The sequence below is a fragment of the Micrasema longulum genome, unplaced genomic scaffold (genome assembly GCF_059751315.1).
Source record: "Micrasema longulum isolate JH-2025_06_02 unplaced genomic scaffold, ASM5975131v1 h1tg000662l, whole genome shotgun sequence".
Classification (NCBI taxonomy): Eukaryota; Metazoa; Arthropoda; class Insecta; order Trichoptera; family Brachycentridae; genus Micrasema; species Micrasema longulum.
The window spans coordinates 807,282-823,198 of NW_028277858.1; the positions used below are offsets into that span (position 1 = coordinate 807,282).

The 15,917-nt window shown below is 33.5% G+C and overlaps 1 protein-coding gene across 1 annotated transcript in view; it reads left to right on the plus strand.

The window, feature by feature from the left end:
• The window catches only part of Syn1 (Syntrophin-like 1), a 107,840-nt gene that overhangs the window by 5,896 nt on the left and 86,027 nt on the right, over nucleotides 1–15,917 (plus strand). Inside the window, exon 2 of the mRNA XM_088229290.1 lies at nucleotides 8,588–8,794. Coding sequence (XP_088085416.1) covers nucleotides 8,588–8,794 — 207 coding nt within the window. The remainder of the gene's footprint in view (nucleotides 1–8,587; nucleotides 8,795–15,917) is intronic.

Consider the following 15,917-nt stretch of genomic DNA (forward strand, 5'->3'; position numbering starts at 1 on the left):
TATTTGTGGTGATAAACTCATGTGTCTGTGTCAACTAATTGCTAGTCCCATCTCAACACAGGACTTGTAGTCCCATGGAGTTAGGAACTTATGTACAATATACTTATGTAATGTGATTTTTCTCGTGTGGTTTATGATTGACATATTTGTAGAGTGCTTTGGTTGGATTTAAGTACTCCAGAATAATAGGAAATACTAATATTTATTACGTGGTTTGTCTATTTAAGCAGTTGGTTTTAGGTGTATGTACTTTATTTTTATGGCAGATCTTTCGAATCTCGTAAAATTGAAGAAAATCGCCTATTAGGGTCTATAATGTAATGAAAATAAATGTAATAAATTTAGGAACCTGAAGCTTGAAAAACTCATATCTCGTACGCGAGTAAAATTGTATGTTATCCTAAGTATGATATACTACCCATTGGTACATTTCGATTCGATTTAGAACCCTCAAATGGCCCAAAGTAAGTTAATATTATTGGCAATGAGAATATTGAAAAATGTATTTCGCAGTGTTGAATAAGTCGGCTTTTATCGCTTCTTTCGGTGGCCGAGTTTATAATAAAATTGATGATTCAAACGTGAATATTTCAGTGGATTCGACCCGAAAGATGATTGAAACCAACGGAATATATAGACAAGATTTATGCAAGTCATTTGAAGAGTATTAGCTGTGAAACTAGATAAAGAAATGCTCGCTATCTTTAGGAATTATATACAGCATGCGAAATTCTTACTGGGAAACTTGCGTAATTGATACATCAAAGTGGATTATTAATCATACTTTACATTCTCATACCGCTATATATTGTATGTGTGTCCAATTAGTTGAATGAATGAACAAAGTGCTTTAAATAAATTACATTCATACATTTATTAATATCATAATTAAAAATATAACTAAATTCTCCAGTCCAAATGTATTTAATTTGTCAAGCGGTCTATTGGTATTTTTTAAGACCGAGTGTTACGTACACTACACTCAAAACTGTTTGTTCGTATGTTTTCTGTAGCATTCAGCATTAGTATGAAGCACTATTTATCTACATAAAACACGATTGAAAGTTGTCACTAAAATATCACAAAAATTGCTCTACGAGTAAGTACTTAAGTATGCACTCACCTACTTTCTACAAAACTGAATTTAACAGACGTGAAAAGTCCCAATGCTTGACTTGGTAATGTATGCGTTAACTTCAACAGGCATGTTGACTCAACAAATATTTAATTAGGTGAAATGATTACTTAGGTGTTCATGTTGCTTCAAAGTTTGTACGTCTGTGAAGAAGTTGTATCTCCGTAAATCACCAGAGAGAGTCACACGTTCCGATACTTATTCCAATTATCCGGCCATTTGCTGCAACTTGGCTCCTTTGACCCGATGTAATTAGTGCTGCGAGTGTGACGATAATCTTCCGTGGGTGTGGTGGCTGGTGTCCTGCATAGTAACTAGTGACCAGATAGCACACAGCCTTCGGCGTTCCAATTAAATGGAATTGACTGAATCTTCCCCCCGCCACCGCCGGGTGCATTTGTCGTAGAAACGTCGGCTGTGTTCTCAAGCGTGGGTTGGGAAATCCGCTTTTAATTTGCATTCCGCAATCTTCTTCGAAAAAACTTAAGATTTTCTTCATCGCAATATTTTCGATATTTCTTCTACAGCTAGAGAAAAATTAATTTGCATTTTTCATCTCCAAAAAAATCCTGTGTTTCTTCAATTTGTCTTAATAATAAATATTTCTTAGGATAGTCAAACATAAATAGTTTTTTTTTATTTATTTCTTAAGTTAGCTTATATTAAAACTAATATAAACTATTATGTACATTTACATCATCTATATATATTTACATTTCCTTACAGTAACTTATACATTTATTTTTAAATTCTTTCAGACACTTTTCATTCTTCATACATTCAGGCATCTCATCATACATTTTTAAACCCTTATACATCAAACAATTTTGCGACTCAGCTCTTTTCAATAATGGTAGTCTTATTTTATCCTTTTGTCTAGTAGCATATTCATGACAATTTTTGTTTAAGACAACTTTATCCTTAAAATATTTTGGTAATTTATCGTGAAAAAATTTATGTATAAATATCAACATATTAAATTTAAGTCTCCTTCTTACAGATAACCATTTTAGTTCATCTCTCATTTTTTTTACATTGCCATATTTATTTTTCTTAAGAACTATTCTCATCGCTTTATTTTGTAAAATTTCTAGTTTATTTAAATTTCCTTCGTTTGCTAAAAATAATATTGTTGAGCAGTAATCTATATGTGGAAGAATGATTGTTTTGTAAATTAGTTCTGCAGTATCTTTATTTAATTTATTTCTCAATCTACTAAGGAAAAATATTTTTTTTGATATTTTTTTATTAACGTGTTCAAAATTTGCATTTAATGTCAATTTTGAATCAAGTATTATCCCCAAATATTTCATTTCATTAACCTTTTCTATGGTTTCATTATCAATAAGTACATTCATCCTTGGGTTTGACTTTTTCCTTCGTAACTCCATTGATTCCTTAATTTTCCCCGAAATTTGTTTCATGTAGCTGAGTATTTTTTTAAAACCTGTACTTTGAGTAATATATTTAAAAGGATTATTTTGATAGTTTTTAAATTATTTTGTTTGCATTTAAAAAATGCAATTACTTAATAATAAAATAAAACCATTCACATGTAATATTTTAGCATAATATCACCGTTACACTGAATTATATCATCATCATTCAATGTCCGCTTCCTAGTTGGAGCTTCCGGAGCTCCGCTTCATAGTGTCCACAATGAGCCTCACCGGAGTTTGCTGCGTCCGTTCTCTTATTATTTAATTCCTTACAAAGTCAAACCACCTAAGATTTTTCTGAGACACCTATTCTAAAAACTTAGTATTTTACTGTTTTATACCCAAGTGAGGTGCCACGATTCGCATCCAAAGAGGCTGAATTATATAGCAAGTTTAAATACAGTAAGTCAAATCTATAATATAAATATATATATATATATATATATACTAGCGGACCCTACAGACGTTGTACTGCCCGAACGTTGGCTTTCTTGATATTAGCTGATTGAACAAACGTTTTTTCGTAAATAAGAACACACGTTATTTATTTTGGACTTTTTTGAGCTGTTTATATATTCGTAATAAGGGTTAGTTTTTCGTTTTATCTCCTTATGTGATTGGCTACGAGTCTTCGTCGTGCTCAAATAAAAAATATGCAAAAATCAATGCTCTGGTGCCATAATCCAGGGAGAAAATATGAGAATACGTGTTCATGAAGAAACGTCGGAGCGCGATTTACCCTGAGCCCTCTAAAATTAAGACACTCAACCTATGCCCAACGTGAATTTAGTCATTCTTTAACCGCCAGCCGTGTTTGACATTTAATTCGAAACCAAAATAAATGAAAATAAAAATGTCTGATTGTGTCGTGAAAGCGTGCAAAATCTGTTCGGATAAAAGGAAAAAGACTTTTCATTGATAAGTTGGCACCTAGGTACTTGTTTATGATTGAATTCCAAAACTAAATATTAATAATTTTCCCGAACGTTGGCTTGCCTGCTATGAGCTGGTTCAGCAAACGTTTTTTCGTAAATAAGGACAAACGTTGTTTATTTTTGCCTTTTTAGAGCTATTTATGTATTCGTAATAAGGGTTAGTTTTTCGTTATATCTCCACATATAATGATATGTGGAGATAATAGGCTAGGCTAAGAGGCCTCGTTGTGCTCAAATCAAAATCGTGCAAACATTACTACTCTAGTGTTATAATCCATGTAGAAAATACGGGAATACGTGTCAATGAAGAGAAGTCAGACCGCGTTTTACCCCGAGCATTCTAAAATTATGACTCAACTCATACTTAACGCGAATTTAGTCATTTTTTAACCGCCAGTCGGGTTTTGACGTGAGCTTGATATTTAATTCGAAACCAAAAGAAAAGAAAAATGACTGTGTCGTGAAAGCGTGCAGAAACTGTCCGGATTACAGTAATTTTGACTGAGTTCGATAGGGATCATGTAAGGATCTGTGTTAGAATTTTGCCAGTAGTGTCTTGATAATTTGATGTTCCTTTGTGCTTTGGTATAGTTACGTATTGTTTTTCTTCTGTTACATACACATACATACATACATTTTTTTTTGCACCACAACAGGCCAGGAGGCCTAATTACAGTGGTGAATTACATCACAGAGTACCCAGGCTTGAGAAAAATCACATTTTAATTTTTGTGTTCTCACCGGGAATCGAACCCGGAACCTTCCGTGCGTGAGTCAAGCGTCTTGACCATTACACCACGGAGGCCGCCATGTTGTATAGGGCAAATTATTCTAATGTTTCCTATATGTATTTGGGTTTTGTGTCGTTGTTTAATTTTGTTTGTATTACTACTCGTACTACGCCGTAAACCTTGAGGACGTAAATTAGAAAGTTTTGTAAAAAACCGCACGCAAATTTGTCAAGCCATCTTAGAGTTTTTGCGAGACACGTAACGGCGATTCATTTATATATATATATATAGATTACTGTATTATATGAATGTTTTTTTTTACAGAATTAATTTAAGAGTCCTCCTTACTAAGGAAACCTGTTATAAGGAGGACTGTACAGTGTTCAAAATTTATTTTAACATATTTCACATGTCACTTAATTGTTATATTTTATAAAAACAAATCATTTGGACGTAAATGAAATGGTTGGATTGTGAGTTTAAGTAAACCCACGCTCCAGGTATCAAATAAATTGTGCCTACTTATTTATGTGAACAATTTGTTTTTCTTTGTAAGAAATCGAAACCGGAACATTTAGCACTTTCCTATTTAATCAATTATAAAATATGGTCAATCGTATTTACTTCCTACGTATTTCGTCATATCCGTTAACCGTTCGATTATTGACAATTTATAAATGTCTAACATAATATGAACAGTATGATACGATGTAAGATTGTACTGCCGTCATAAGCAAAAAGGTAATTATTGGCCAAAGTCATATTTTGAGCTACGACACATTAGTATTTGTCTACTTTATGCTAAATAAAAAATGGTAATAATCATAAGTAATAACACAGTATGTCAATTGAACGTAGTTATGTAGAAAGCAGCCAGCCGTAGGAAAGAGAAATTGTAAAGAACCACTTAATAAATTTGTTACACCTTTTTAAAAATGATTTCATTATGTGTTAAAGGAATTTTGGTGATTTTATTATGTCTGGCCGACCACTCAAACTTAAATATGCATTTTGCAGAAAACAGCCAGATCTAATATTGAATGATAGGTACCTCATTCAAACTTTGAATGTATGAGGTGACATTCTGTATTAAAACATATTTTTTAATTACAGGTAATTATAAATTATTGAATTTATATAATTAAAAACCTTTTGTATTTATCCACTTTAATTTATTTAAGAGGACTAGATTTCTGGAGGCATTAATCTTCCCATCAGCATCTATACCGCAAGATTTTTCTAGTGCTGTGGATGTTTTCTGAAAATTGAGAAACGCCGGTTTTGTGATCAACACTATTTTCAGAAGGTGTCGCCGTTTTCCGCAATGAAATATTTTTTTTTTACCGCTCATTGCGATATATCAAATGCTTCGAAATTTCTTGTAGAACATTAGCTTATTTTCTCTTGCTTATGATTATGACCGCAGTGTACATAAAGAAGGCTGTGTTGTAACACGACACTATCCTGAGAGGAAAATTCAGATATCTCGAAAGAAATTGTGTAATACTCGTACAATACTACAATTTATTTTTAATACGTTCTCAGTGAAAAATTTCAATAGTTCTCTTCTTCTTCTTATGGTTCCTCTCCCCGATGGAGGTTGGAAATCATCATTGCGATTCTTACTTTATTGGCAGCTGCCCTGAACAAGGATTGAGTGCTGCAATGGAACTAGTCGCGCAAGTTCTTAAGCCAAAAGATGCGCCTTCTACCTGCACTGCGTCTTCCTTCAATCCTTCCCTGTAGAATGACTTGTAAAATTGTATATTTTTCGCCTCTCATCACATGCCTAAAGTACTTAAGTTTTCTTTTCGTTATGGTCTCCAGTACCTCTTTATATTTTTCGTTCATAGTTCTCTATTTTGGGAAAATTGACTAATTTGTTCTTTGGTAACAACACAGACTTAATTAACGATTTCATATTCCTATCTATGTTTAATTTGATTTTGGCGAATCGGCGACAAGAAAATATGCAACGGAAATAAATAGTGTGGAAATGCGTCCATTACGGAGATAGGGTGAAATATATTAAAGGAAATTCCCAAGAAAAATATACAAAGGGCATCCGTGAAAGGGAATTATAGTCCGTATAAAGGAAAATATAAATAATGCTTCGGTGCCGGTTAATGGCTTAAGCCAAAGGATGTGCATTTTTATAAAGAAATAAATAATAAAAAAATATATCTGTAAGGTCATTTTTCTGAAAAAGAAATGTGATAAAATATCACTAAGCATGATAACTTTAATACCATAGATATAGATAGATAGATAGTTATAGATAGATAAACCATATGATAACTTATATTTAACTATGTCTAGCTATGTATGAAAGAACTATATTAAACTTCAAATCAACAGGTCATGTTATTTATGTCAATCTCTACTTTCTTCTAATTAGTCTAAATTTGAAATATTTATTTTTATATATTATATCCCATGTACATAAATATTGTAAGTCAGCTGTGCCGTGTCAATGACTTAGTTAGTTTTTTTTCGTTTCTCATTATCAAAAATAATTAGATGTAACGTCCTACAATAATTATTTTTATTTAATTAGCTTATTTATTAATATTTTTAATTTTTTTTTTTGTTAAGTATACCTTGATAAAAAAGCTTGTATAGCTTTGAAACTGGTCGGTAGAAAAAATTAAAAATAAGTACTTAAAAACAATATGTTTAATAAGCTTGTTTATAATAAATTGTATTTATTTTTTAGTTAATTGTATTTCTTTAATTCTCTCGAGTTAATTCTCTTAAGTTAATTCGCTTTAATTAATTCTCTTTAGTTCATTTTCTCGTTAATTATGATTAAATTTGTACAAAAAATATAAATTCAGTGTTTTCTAATAAAAATATAGCTTTGAAAAAAAACACAGTTTGACATTAAATTATATTTACACTTCAAATAGCACACCCGAATTACTATGATTATACATTTTTAATATATCTTTATTAATAATATTACTTGTATACAGTTGATGGATGCAGAAAACGAGGAAGACCGAAAAAGACATGGCATGATCAAATCCAACACATACTTGAAGATAGACATGTCAAGAGTAGAAATAATCGGAGTGCGTACACGATAAGATGTATGAATGTGGAAGCGAGGTCTTTATGTAAATACAGAGTGATATGGCGTTCTATCCTCGCTGCCTGCCCCTACGGGGAAATCGTGATGCAAAGCGTGATGGTTTGCTGTTGTTGTTATTGTATAAAATTCAATTTATTATTGTGTAGAAGGCTTAACTGCAACCATTATTCTGTAAATTTTATTTAGTAATTTACTTCTAAGCAAAATGTCATTGTAAAAGCCTTTTGGGCGTTCAATGCACAATATGAAAAAAACGTATTTTTTAGACGTTTTGCTATCCTGATTGTATTATTTATTTATTTCATTCATTTTATTAGATTCGTATCGTATTTTTATGCCAAAGTACCCGTAAAAAATATTTGGTATATACAGGTACTTTAGTCAGATCAATGATGACCGATATAAACCACTTGCTTTCTCATTAAGTATTTTAAAAATGAATTCTTGGACCCGTTTGATTCCTAAGCTATATTCATCCTTAAGGTCAAAACGCACTAGGGCGGCGCGGCGCGTCGCGGCAACACGAAATATTATTTTCACTGTTTCGTCTGAAACAAATTGTCAATATAAATACGTGGCACTCCATACAAAATGTTGTCGCTCCGCCGTAGTGCGGTTTGACCTTTTGATGCAAGAGCATGAATGGAATCATTTAAGAGGATCTTAGTCGAAGAGCGGTTTGATCAATAGACTGATTATGTCTAACTAAGATTGACAAAATCTAGGTCTCGTATTCCCGTTTTCTGCACCTCAAAACTGAGCAAAGATATTTTTTGTGCCGGCACGTTTTGTTTTTTCAAAAAAGTTATCATATTCCGATGACAGAAAATAAAACTAGTCGCTTTTAAAGATATTAGGACGGTCGAAGCACTTATAAAATACAAATAATAAACAAATTAAAAGCTGTAGGGACGCGCCAATGGTGGATATCTGTAGTGTATAAAAACATCATCGCTCTAGTTCCATAATACAAGGAAAATATACGGGAATACGTTTGTATTAAGAAAAGTCTGGTTCGATTCCCGACATGGTATAAAATATTTATTTAAAAAGGTATTTTTACACTAGAATATTTTATAGTCCCTGGAATGGTATCTGAAGCGTAATACTAATCGTTTTTCCTTCATGTAACAAAAATTATCAAGGTACGCTGCGATTGGTGTACCAATTCAGTGCTCTTTGCACCATTGGGTGCGGAAAGTGAATGGTGATGATGATAAAGTGAAAAGTGATTTTCGTTGTTTTTGTTGCAGTAAAATACCTTCGGGAGGTGACGCCTTACTTCCGCGCCGCTAGTATCATCAGCGAGGTCGGCTGGGAGCTGCAGCGCGGTTTCCTCGCCGCCGCGCCGCCGCCGCCGCCGGCCACCGCCGCCGCCCGCGCAGCGCGCCGCCCCGACGCCCGTCACGTGCCGCTCCTGCTGGCCTACGTGGCCAGGGGCCTGAGGCACCCCGACTCAGGTGAGACTTGATTAACTATATTGGTGTAATCAGAATATTTTGAGTATGTCCAAATGTTCGTGGATGCCTGTTATCGCTTAGAATTCTACATTTATTCCACTTTTGTTGTAATGTGTATCGATTTTGATAAAAACGTTTGAATGTACTCTTCTTCTTCGTCTTCTTGTAGATCTGACGATCTGTTCTTTTTAGACTCCCCGGTCTCCAGTGATAAGGCCCAACAATCCTTCCATCGTTTGGGGGTCTTTCAGGTAGGCGCCACGCCGTCCGAAAGGCAATTATTTGACTGCTATGGACACTAGTCTATCGCTGCTCATTTCGTTTATGTGGTCTCTCCAGAATATTCTACGGGATCGGCTCCAGAGTACTAAATCTTCGATTTCTCACGTTTCCCGTATAAAGTCTTTTCTGACCCGGTCGCGCAGTGTTTCCGATAATGGATCTGAGGACCCTGATCTCTGATGTTTTTAGCAGGTTCTTTGTTCTCGTGGCGTCCGTTTGTGTTTCTACAGCATATGTCAAGATAAGTCTCACACATGTCTTATATATTCTAACTTTCCTGTCAATTCGCATGTTTTTTTTTTTCATAAACTCAAAATATTATTTATGCTTTGAACAAAATATTATTTGAAAATTTCGATAAAGACGTTACACGAACAATTTTTAATTATAAAATTTTATTACTTTTTACTATTTATTTTTTTACATCTGCATAGGTATATATTTTTTCAAAAAATATTTTCACTTCCTGTTTTCCATTCTCTCTTCCGTCCTTGTTTTTCCGCCTCTTTTTCTTAAACTCCTGGTGTACTGTATGTTACGGTTTTTATAGATATGACAATATTGTTTTGTCTCAGCTTCTATAGAACGCCGGGAAAGTACAAAAATTCACTCCGCGTTATAATAACTCCGCGTATGTCAAAATATTATTAAGGATGATGGTTGAAATGAAAAGGTGAGAATCATATCCAATCTGTTACAACTTTAATGTCTCGCCAGCTTTGTACCTATTCTTTGAAAAAAAATAAAATAATAATAAATCCAAAATCTGAATCGGCTTGTGGTCCTCACGGATTAAAGGTCCGAGGTCAGCACCCCGCTCTACAACAATTTGATTCCATTAATTTTCGAATAGTTAGTTATTTACAACTCGTTAAAAATGGTCATCAAAATTGAAATATTTGGGTAAATCGCGAGAGCCAAAATATTTATTTTTCCTTAAAAATAAATAAATTTATAAGTGTTACGAGAAAAACGTATTCTTATAATAAAGCATGATATTTATAAATATCTTTCAATATTTTTGGTCCATACAACTTCCTGATTTCAGTGTTCTCAGTGACAGGTGAGCGGTTTATTTGACTTTGAGTAAGGTTCGGATTAAATCACTGTTAGTGGTCTACAATTCTCTTCGCTTTATTAAAGGATCTTTCTTCTGTACATTGTTGGTTTTGTCAGATGTGTTCCTGTTTATATAAATGTATTCATAAAGCGTTTTGTATAAATCAAAATTAATTCAATTAAAAGTGTCAGGTTGTATGTTGTATTGTCGCGGACTTCGGATCGGAAGGTCCGAGGTTCGAAACCTGCTCTTCATTTTCTAACACGGCTATATACGACTAATCATCATCATCCAGTGGTGTAAACTAAATGCGGCGTTTTTCAATTATCTGTTACATGAAGGTAAGGGAATCAGTCCTACGCTTCAGGTGCCAGGATAGAAACAATGAAATATTGGAGTTTAAATAATGTTTGTGAAAGCAAATTATTCTACCAAATCCCAAAAGGAACACTCCCACACTACCAGATGTCAAACTAGAGGATGGGTCATGGGGTCTACCACAAACTCTGAATTCGGGCAAAGAAATGTCAGGTTTCTAGGCCCCAAAATATTCAATATGTTACCCAAACATTGCAAAAGCATGACCCATATTCAATTTAATAAATTTGTAAAAAAATGGTTACTGGGTCGAGAAAAATAAAAAAAAAATACTCAAAAACATTCTTAAATAATAAATGGTATAAATTAATAGTGTATAACTGTATAGAAAATTAACTAGTACGTAGTAATGTTATTGTTTATTTTTGCATAAAAATGTCTGCCTTAAAACAGGTTGTACCTAGTTAGGCAGACTAGACATGATCCAGAGAAATCTATTACCTAAGTGTGTATGTAGTAGATATAGTAATTGTTAATTTTGTTAATAAATCATTATTATTATTATTATAAACCAAAAAACAAAAACAAAACAAACACTAATAAACCTCTTTTAAAATCAATATTTCATGTTTACCCTGCTAGGAATCAAACCAAAAAGACAAAAAAAATGCCTAGACTTCCATATTGCCTTTTCAAAAATGTTTTCCCTCTCTGTTGCAACAAATGTTTATTAATTATTTAAAAATCGTATTTAGGAGCAAACTATAAAATAATGTCTATGAATAAGCAATTTATTTGGAATTTTTCTTGGATACCTAATCAATTTCGCATGTTAATGAAATAAAATATCAATACTACCCCCCCTCACCCTCACCTCTTACACATAACCGAGCTACTCAGCTCCTGTAGGCTTCACTAGTCTCTGCTTTATTGTCCGGCCGCAAACTGACCGATCCTGTGGCGTGAAATCCTCCGGGACCACCTGAAATCCTCTCTATGTCAATTATTTTCGGATTTCATTTGATTTGCCCCTTTACCAATAGGTTTGGGGACCGCCCGCGTCCGCCCGCGCCCCGCAGCCCCGGCCGCCGGTAATAGCCGCGCGCGTGGCCTGTCGCAACGCGACGGCCTTTTATTGAATTGACAGTCGTTAATGGATTTTCTAAATTACTTCTGTTCTATCAATCCTTTCTCGTTGAAGAGGTTTTTTTCAAAATCATCTCTCGACCGAACAAACCACAGCCATTTTTTTCAGATCCATATTTCTTCCCACGGGCGGAGCTTTTACATGGGGCAGGTACCAGATAAATAGGAATCTATTGTTCACTTCGGTGTATTTTGGCATATCTTGTATATAGTATGTAGTTGGATAATTTATATAGCGCCATTTTTGTGAAAATTTTCTCAAGGGCGCTGTTCAATAAATAAATATTCCAGCACGTCTTGCAGTTACAGAGCGTATGGACGGTAAATAATCTAGCCCCCATTTACATTATGCTTTAATTTGACAATACAGTGTTCTGAATATTGAAATAAATGTTTGAAATAAATATTTTTCTAAATAAAAGTTAGATTATAACAAGTCTTGCAGCTACTGAGCGCATGTACTGTTGAAATTCTAGACCTCATTTAAAAAAAAATAAGTATTTTATGGTTTATAACATTTACATATTGTAGCAAGATTATCAATCGTCTTGCAGCTACAAAGTGCATGGCCGAGTGGAATCCAGCAACTCCATAAATCTACAAAAAAATAAACATTGATACAAACAAAAAATATATTTGTTTTGACTTATTAAATAATAAAGAAGTAAGAGAACGGATGCAACAAACTCCTACAACTGTCATCAAGCGAAGGCGATACGGTTGGCTGGGTTTTACAAAAATTACCAATTTCTCCAGTATCTTCCAGTATTCCCCCTCCCCCTTATATACGTCGTTGTTTCTTCTTCAGATTTCGTTTTTTTATGTACATATAAATATTAGCTTATATATTTTATTTTTTAACTTACAGTCTACTTTTTTGTGTCCATCTACGTCTATTTACGGCAATCTTTAAGGGTTAAAATAACATATCAAAGAGATCAGTTGTAGTACTTATCAATATGTACATATTTACTAGATCAACTTATTTATGTTAATAGGTACATATTTTCCCTCCCAGAAAAGGGTACATATTTTTCGATGGAGAAATACTTGAATAAAAAAATAATTTGAATGAAATATTTAAGTAAAATATTTTTATTATAAAGTGCTAATATTAGTATCTCACCTTGTAAAAAAAGCAATTCCTTGATTTCAAACCACTCCATCTACATCAACATTTCATCACAATTTTCGGAAGCCAGTTTAGTAATCTAACCCCTCGTGTACGATCTAAGCAAAGGTAAATAAATGCATGCGCATTATTCCGTATCTTGCGAACGTCAGCCCAATGTAGCTTACATAAGTAAGGGCCCAATAAATGTCCTCGGATATGTGGTGGGTTGATGGTGGCCGCGATAGAGGCCTGCCCCAGAAGGCCAGACCCGCCCCGTGGACTGTATTAATTTACAAAGTTGTCTGTGGAAATGCTGGCGTTTGCTCCGCAAGAGTACTGCGTTTATACCCGGATTGAAAAGGCCGGAAATAAATGGCCGTTTCCAGGCTCGTGATATTTTCTTTTCTCCTTGTAATCGGGAAGAATTCCGACGCGAAATTGCCGATAGGAGTCGCCCTTTATCTAATAAATGGAAGCGCTATGTCAAAGGGTTCGGAGGTTTTGTGTCCGGAGATTGGAGCGCCTCCTTCGTTAATATGCTTCGCAGAGTACGTGTACGAGAATCTGTGGCTCTTCAATCGGCTCCCAAATTAATGAAATTATATCGAACGGTTTTGTTTGTCGCTTGGTATTATGTCGAAACATATTCAATTAGTGGTATAGAATCCATTGGATCATGAAAGGAAACCGTATTGCCAAAAGCAATTTTATTTACATAAGTAGATACTGAAAATTACGTTCCGTTTTGAATGACATTAAACGGAATGACCGCCCCGTTTTTAATAACCTACGTAATGTTATAGCGGTATGGTATTAATCGGCCTCGTGGTGAAGTGGTCAGCGCATTTGCCTAACATACAAGAGGTCTCGGGTTCGATTCCCGACATGGTTGACATAAAATATTTATTTAAAAAGTTATTTTACCCTCGAATATTTCATAGTCCCTGGACTGGCACCTGAAACGTAAGACTGATCATCTTACCTTCATGTTAGCAAAATGATCAAGAAACGCTGCGGATTACCAATGCAGTGCTCTATGCACCATTAGGTGCTGAAAGGGAAGATTCATGATGATATTAATATGTAATTATTACACGTTTTTTTACTGAAATCGATATATATTTCCTCACTTTAAACACATTTAAAAAAAATTCTAGAACCCTAATTTGAAATAATCATTATAATTTAATCTAACTGTACCTACCTAATATTTAATTTTTTGGTACTCTATAATATTGTAATTAATACATTTGTTTGAAAGAAGAAAGGAGGGAGGGCTGATCTGGGGTTACTATGGATCCGCCGGCGAAAGGATTTTCCGATTAAACAAAAAACTTTTTCTTTTATTTTTTTTATTATTTCATTATTATTGTAACATTTTAATTATTTTTTACGTGTTGAATGATGCGGAGTGGCTTTTTAAAGGTACGCTTTTTTCTTCTTTTTTGACATTGTATTTAGTAATATATAGAAAACTATAATTGGCCTATAATTTTGGTTAATTTGTAAATATTTTTTTTTGTTATAATGGCTGTTTTCTTTTAATAAATAAAATAAAATATAAAATGTATTTATTTTTTTATATATACGCCTTCTCTCGTTTGCGAGTGATTAGAAACGAAAAAATCTCTAAAGCATGCGTACCTACAGAAAATACGAAAAATATACAAAGTCGTTTGACTCGATGAATAAATTGTAAATCTTTCCTTAAAATATGATTTACAATATTATTTATAACCATGTTTTTACATTTTGATAAGTTTTTTTTATAAAAAAATGTATGCTATAGAAAGTGAGACGAACTGTACCTTAGTAAATAACAGAAATTATTAATAAAAACCTCAGAGTAATAATGCGTCAAGGTATAGAGGCGCCCAAACGTAGGAAAACCATTCTTTGACTATTGGGTATTAAGTTAGCTACAGTTCGCAGCAAAACAATGGGCCGTATTCAGGTCGAGAATTGCCAAATGGATATTAATTTGCATTGTAAATATTTTAAAATATGTACCTGTGTATTTATTATTCCAGGGTTATTCCAATTTATTTTTCTTTAATTCGCCTATATTTATTTTGTAAAACTGAAAATACACGTGTGTGTTTATTTTTTTATTTATTTATTCATTTTATTCACAATATACTTATGTTACATTTATTGAGACATAAATCCACCTCCGTGGAACCTAAGTCCTGTGTTGAGTTTGTTTGTTTGTCCGTCACATCTCCGAAACAGCGAATCGTAGCGGCCTGAAATTTGGACACGTAATTTTAGATACGATTTAAAGGTTAACATTGCTATTTTCGAGTAAAATTTGAAACGACCTCTACTCGAAAAAAACTCAAACTTTATATGGATGCCTAGTGCGCCCTTCACATATTGCCCATAATTAATTGTCATTAACAACAGTAAACATACTTTAATTCACAAATGTATCCCCTAAATTGAGAAAAAATAGTATCTGAAGTAAATATGTCAATATAAGCAAAGTTTTTAAGCAACATAATACACGTGTCGGGACAATAAATGCCAAAAATCAATGTAAATCATGGGAAAATATTTGAAATCAATTACCTGTGAAAACTGTCTCCTTTAACACCTTTGACGCTCCTACTGCTGCATCTAAACATACTGCAATTCACCATAGTCAATTTTTATTTATTATAACGTAAATATCCAAGTTATTTACAAACAAATCCAAGTACAGCTACAAAAGCATCCAATCGAACCGTTTTGTTTATGTTGTCAAATAAAACAAAATGGCCACCAATTGGTTGTTAACCAACAAACCAACATCGCTTGCGTTCTATGAAACAGGTATAGGGCTTCTCTCTAGGTTACGCATTATGACTCTGAGATAAAAATATTTAGTTTTGTGATAACGAATAATTATTATATTATTGTATCTTATTAAGAATGTAAATTGTAGAAATTACACCTTCTCGCGTTAATGAATTGGCTCGTGTTTCGATGGTCAAGTGAATAATTTTCGTTATTACGAGTACCTGTAAAGATATAGGTAGTTAGCACCGAATGAGATTTAATGTATTTATTAGTAAATCCAATTGTGTAAGCAGAAATTTGATACTGAGAGGATGATCTCTTGGGTGCCGATCAATACACAAAATTACTGTATTTTTATTTCGTGAAACTTCAATATCTGTAAACAAAGCGGTAGGTGTCGTATTACCTTTGTTATCTAATAA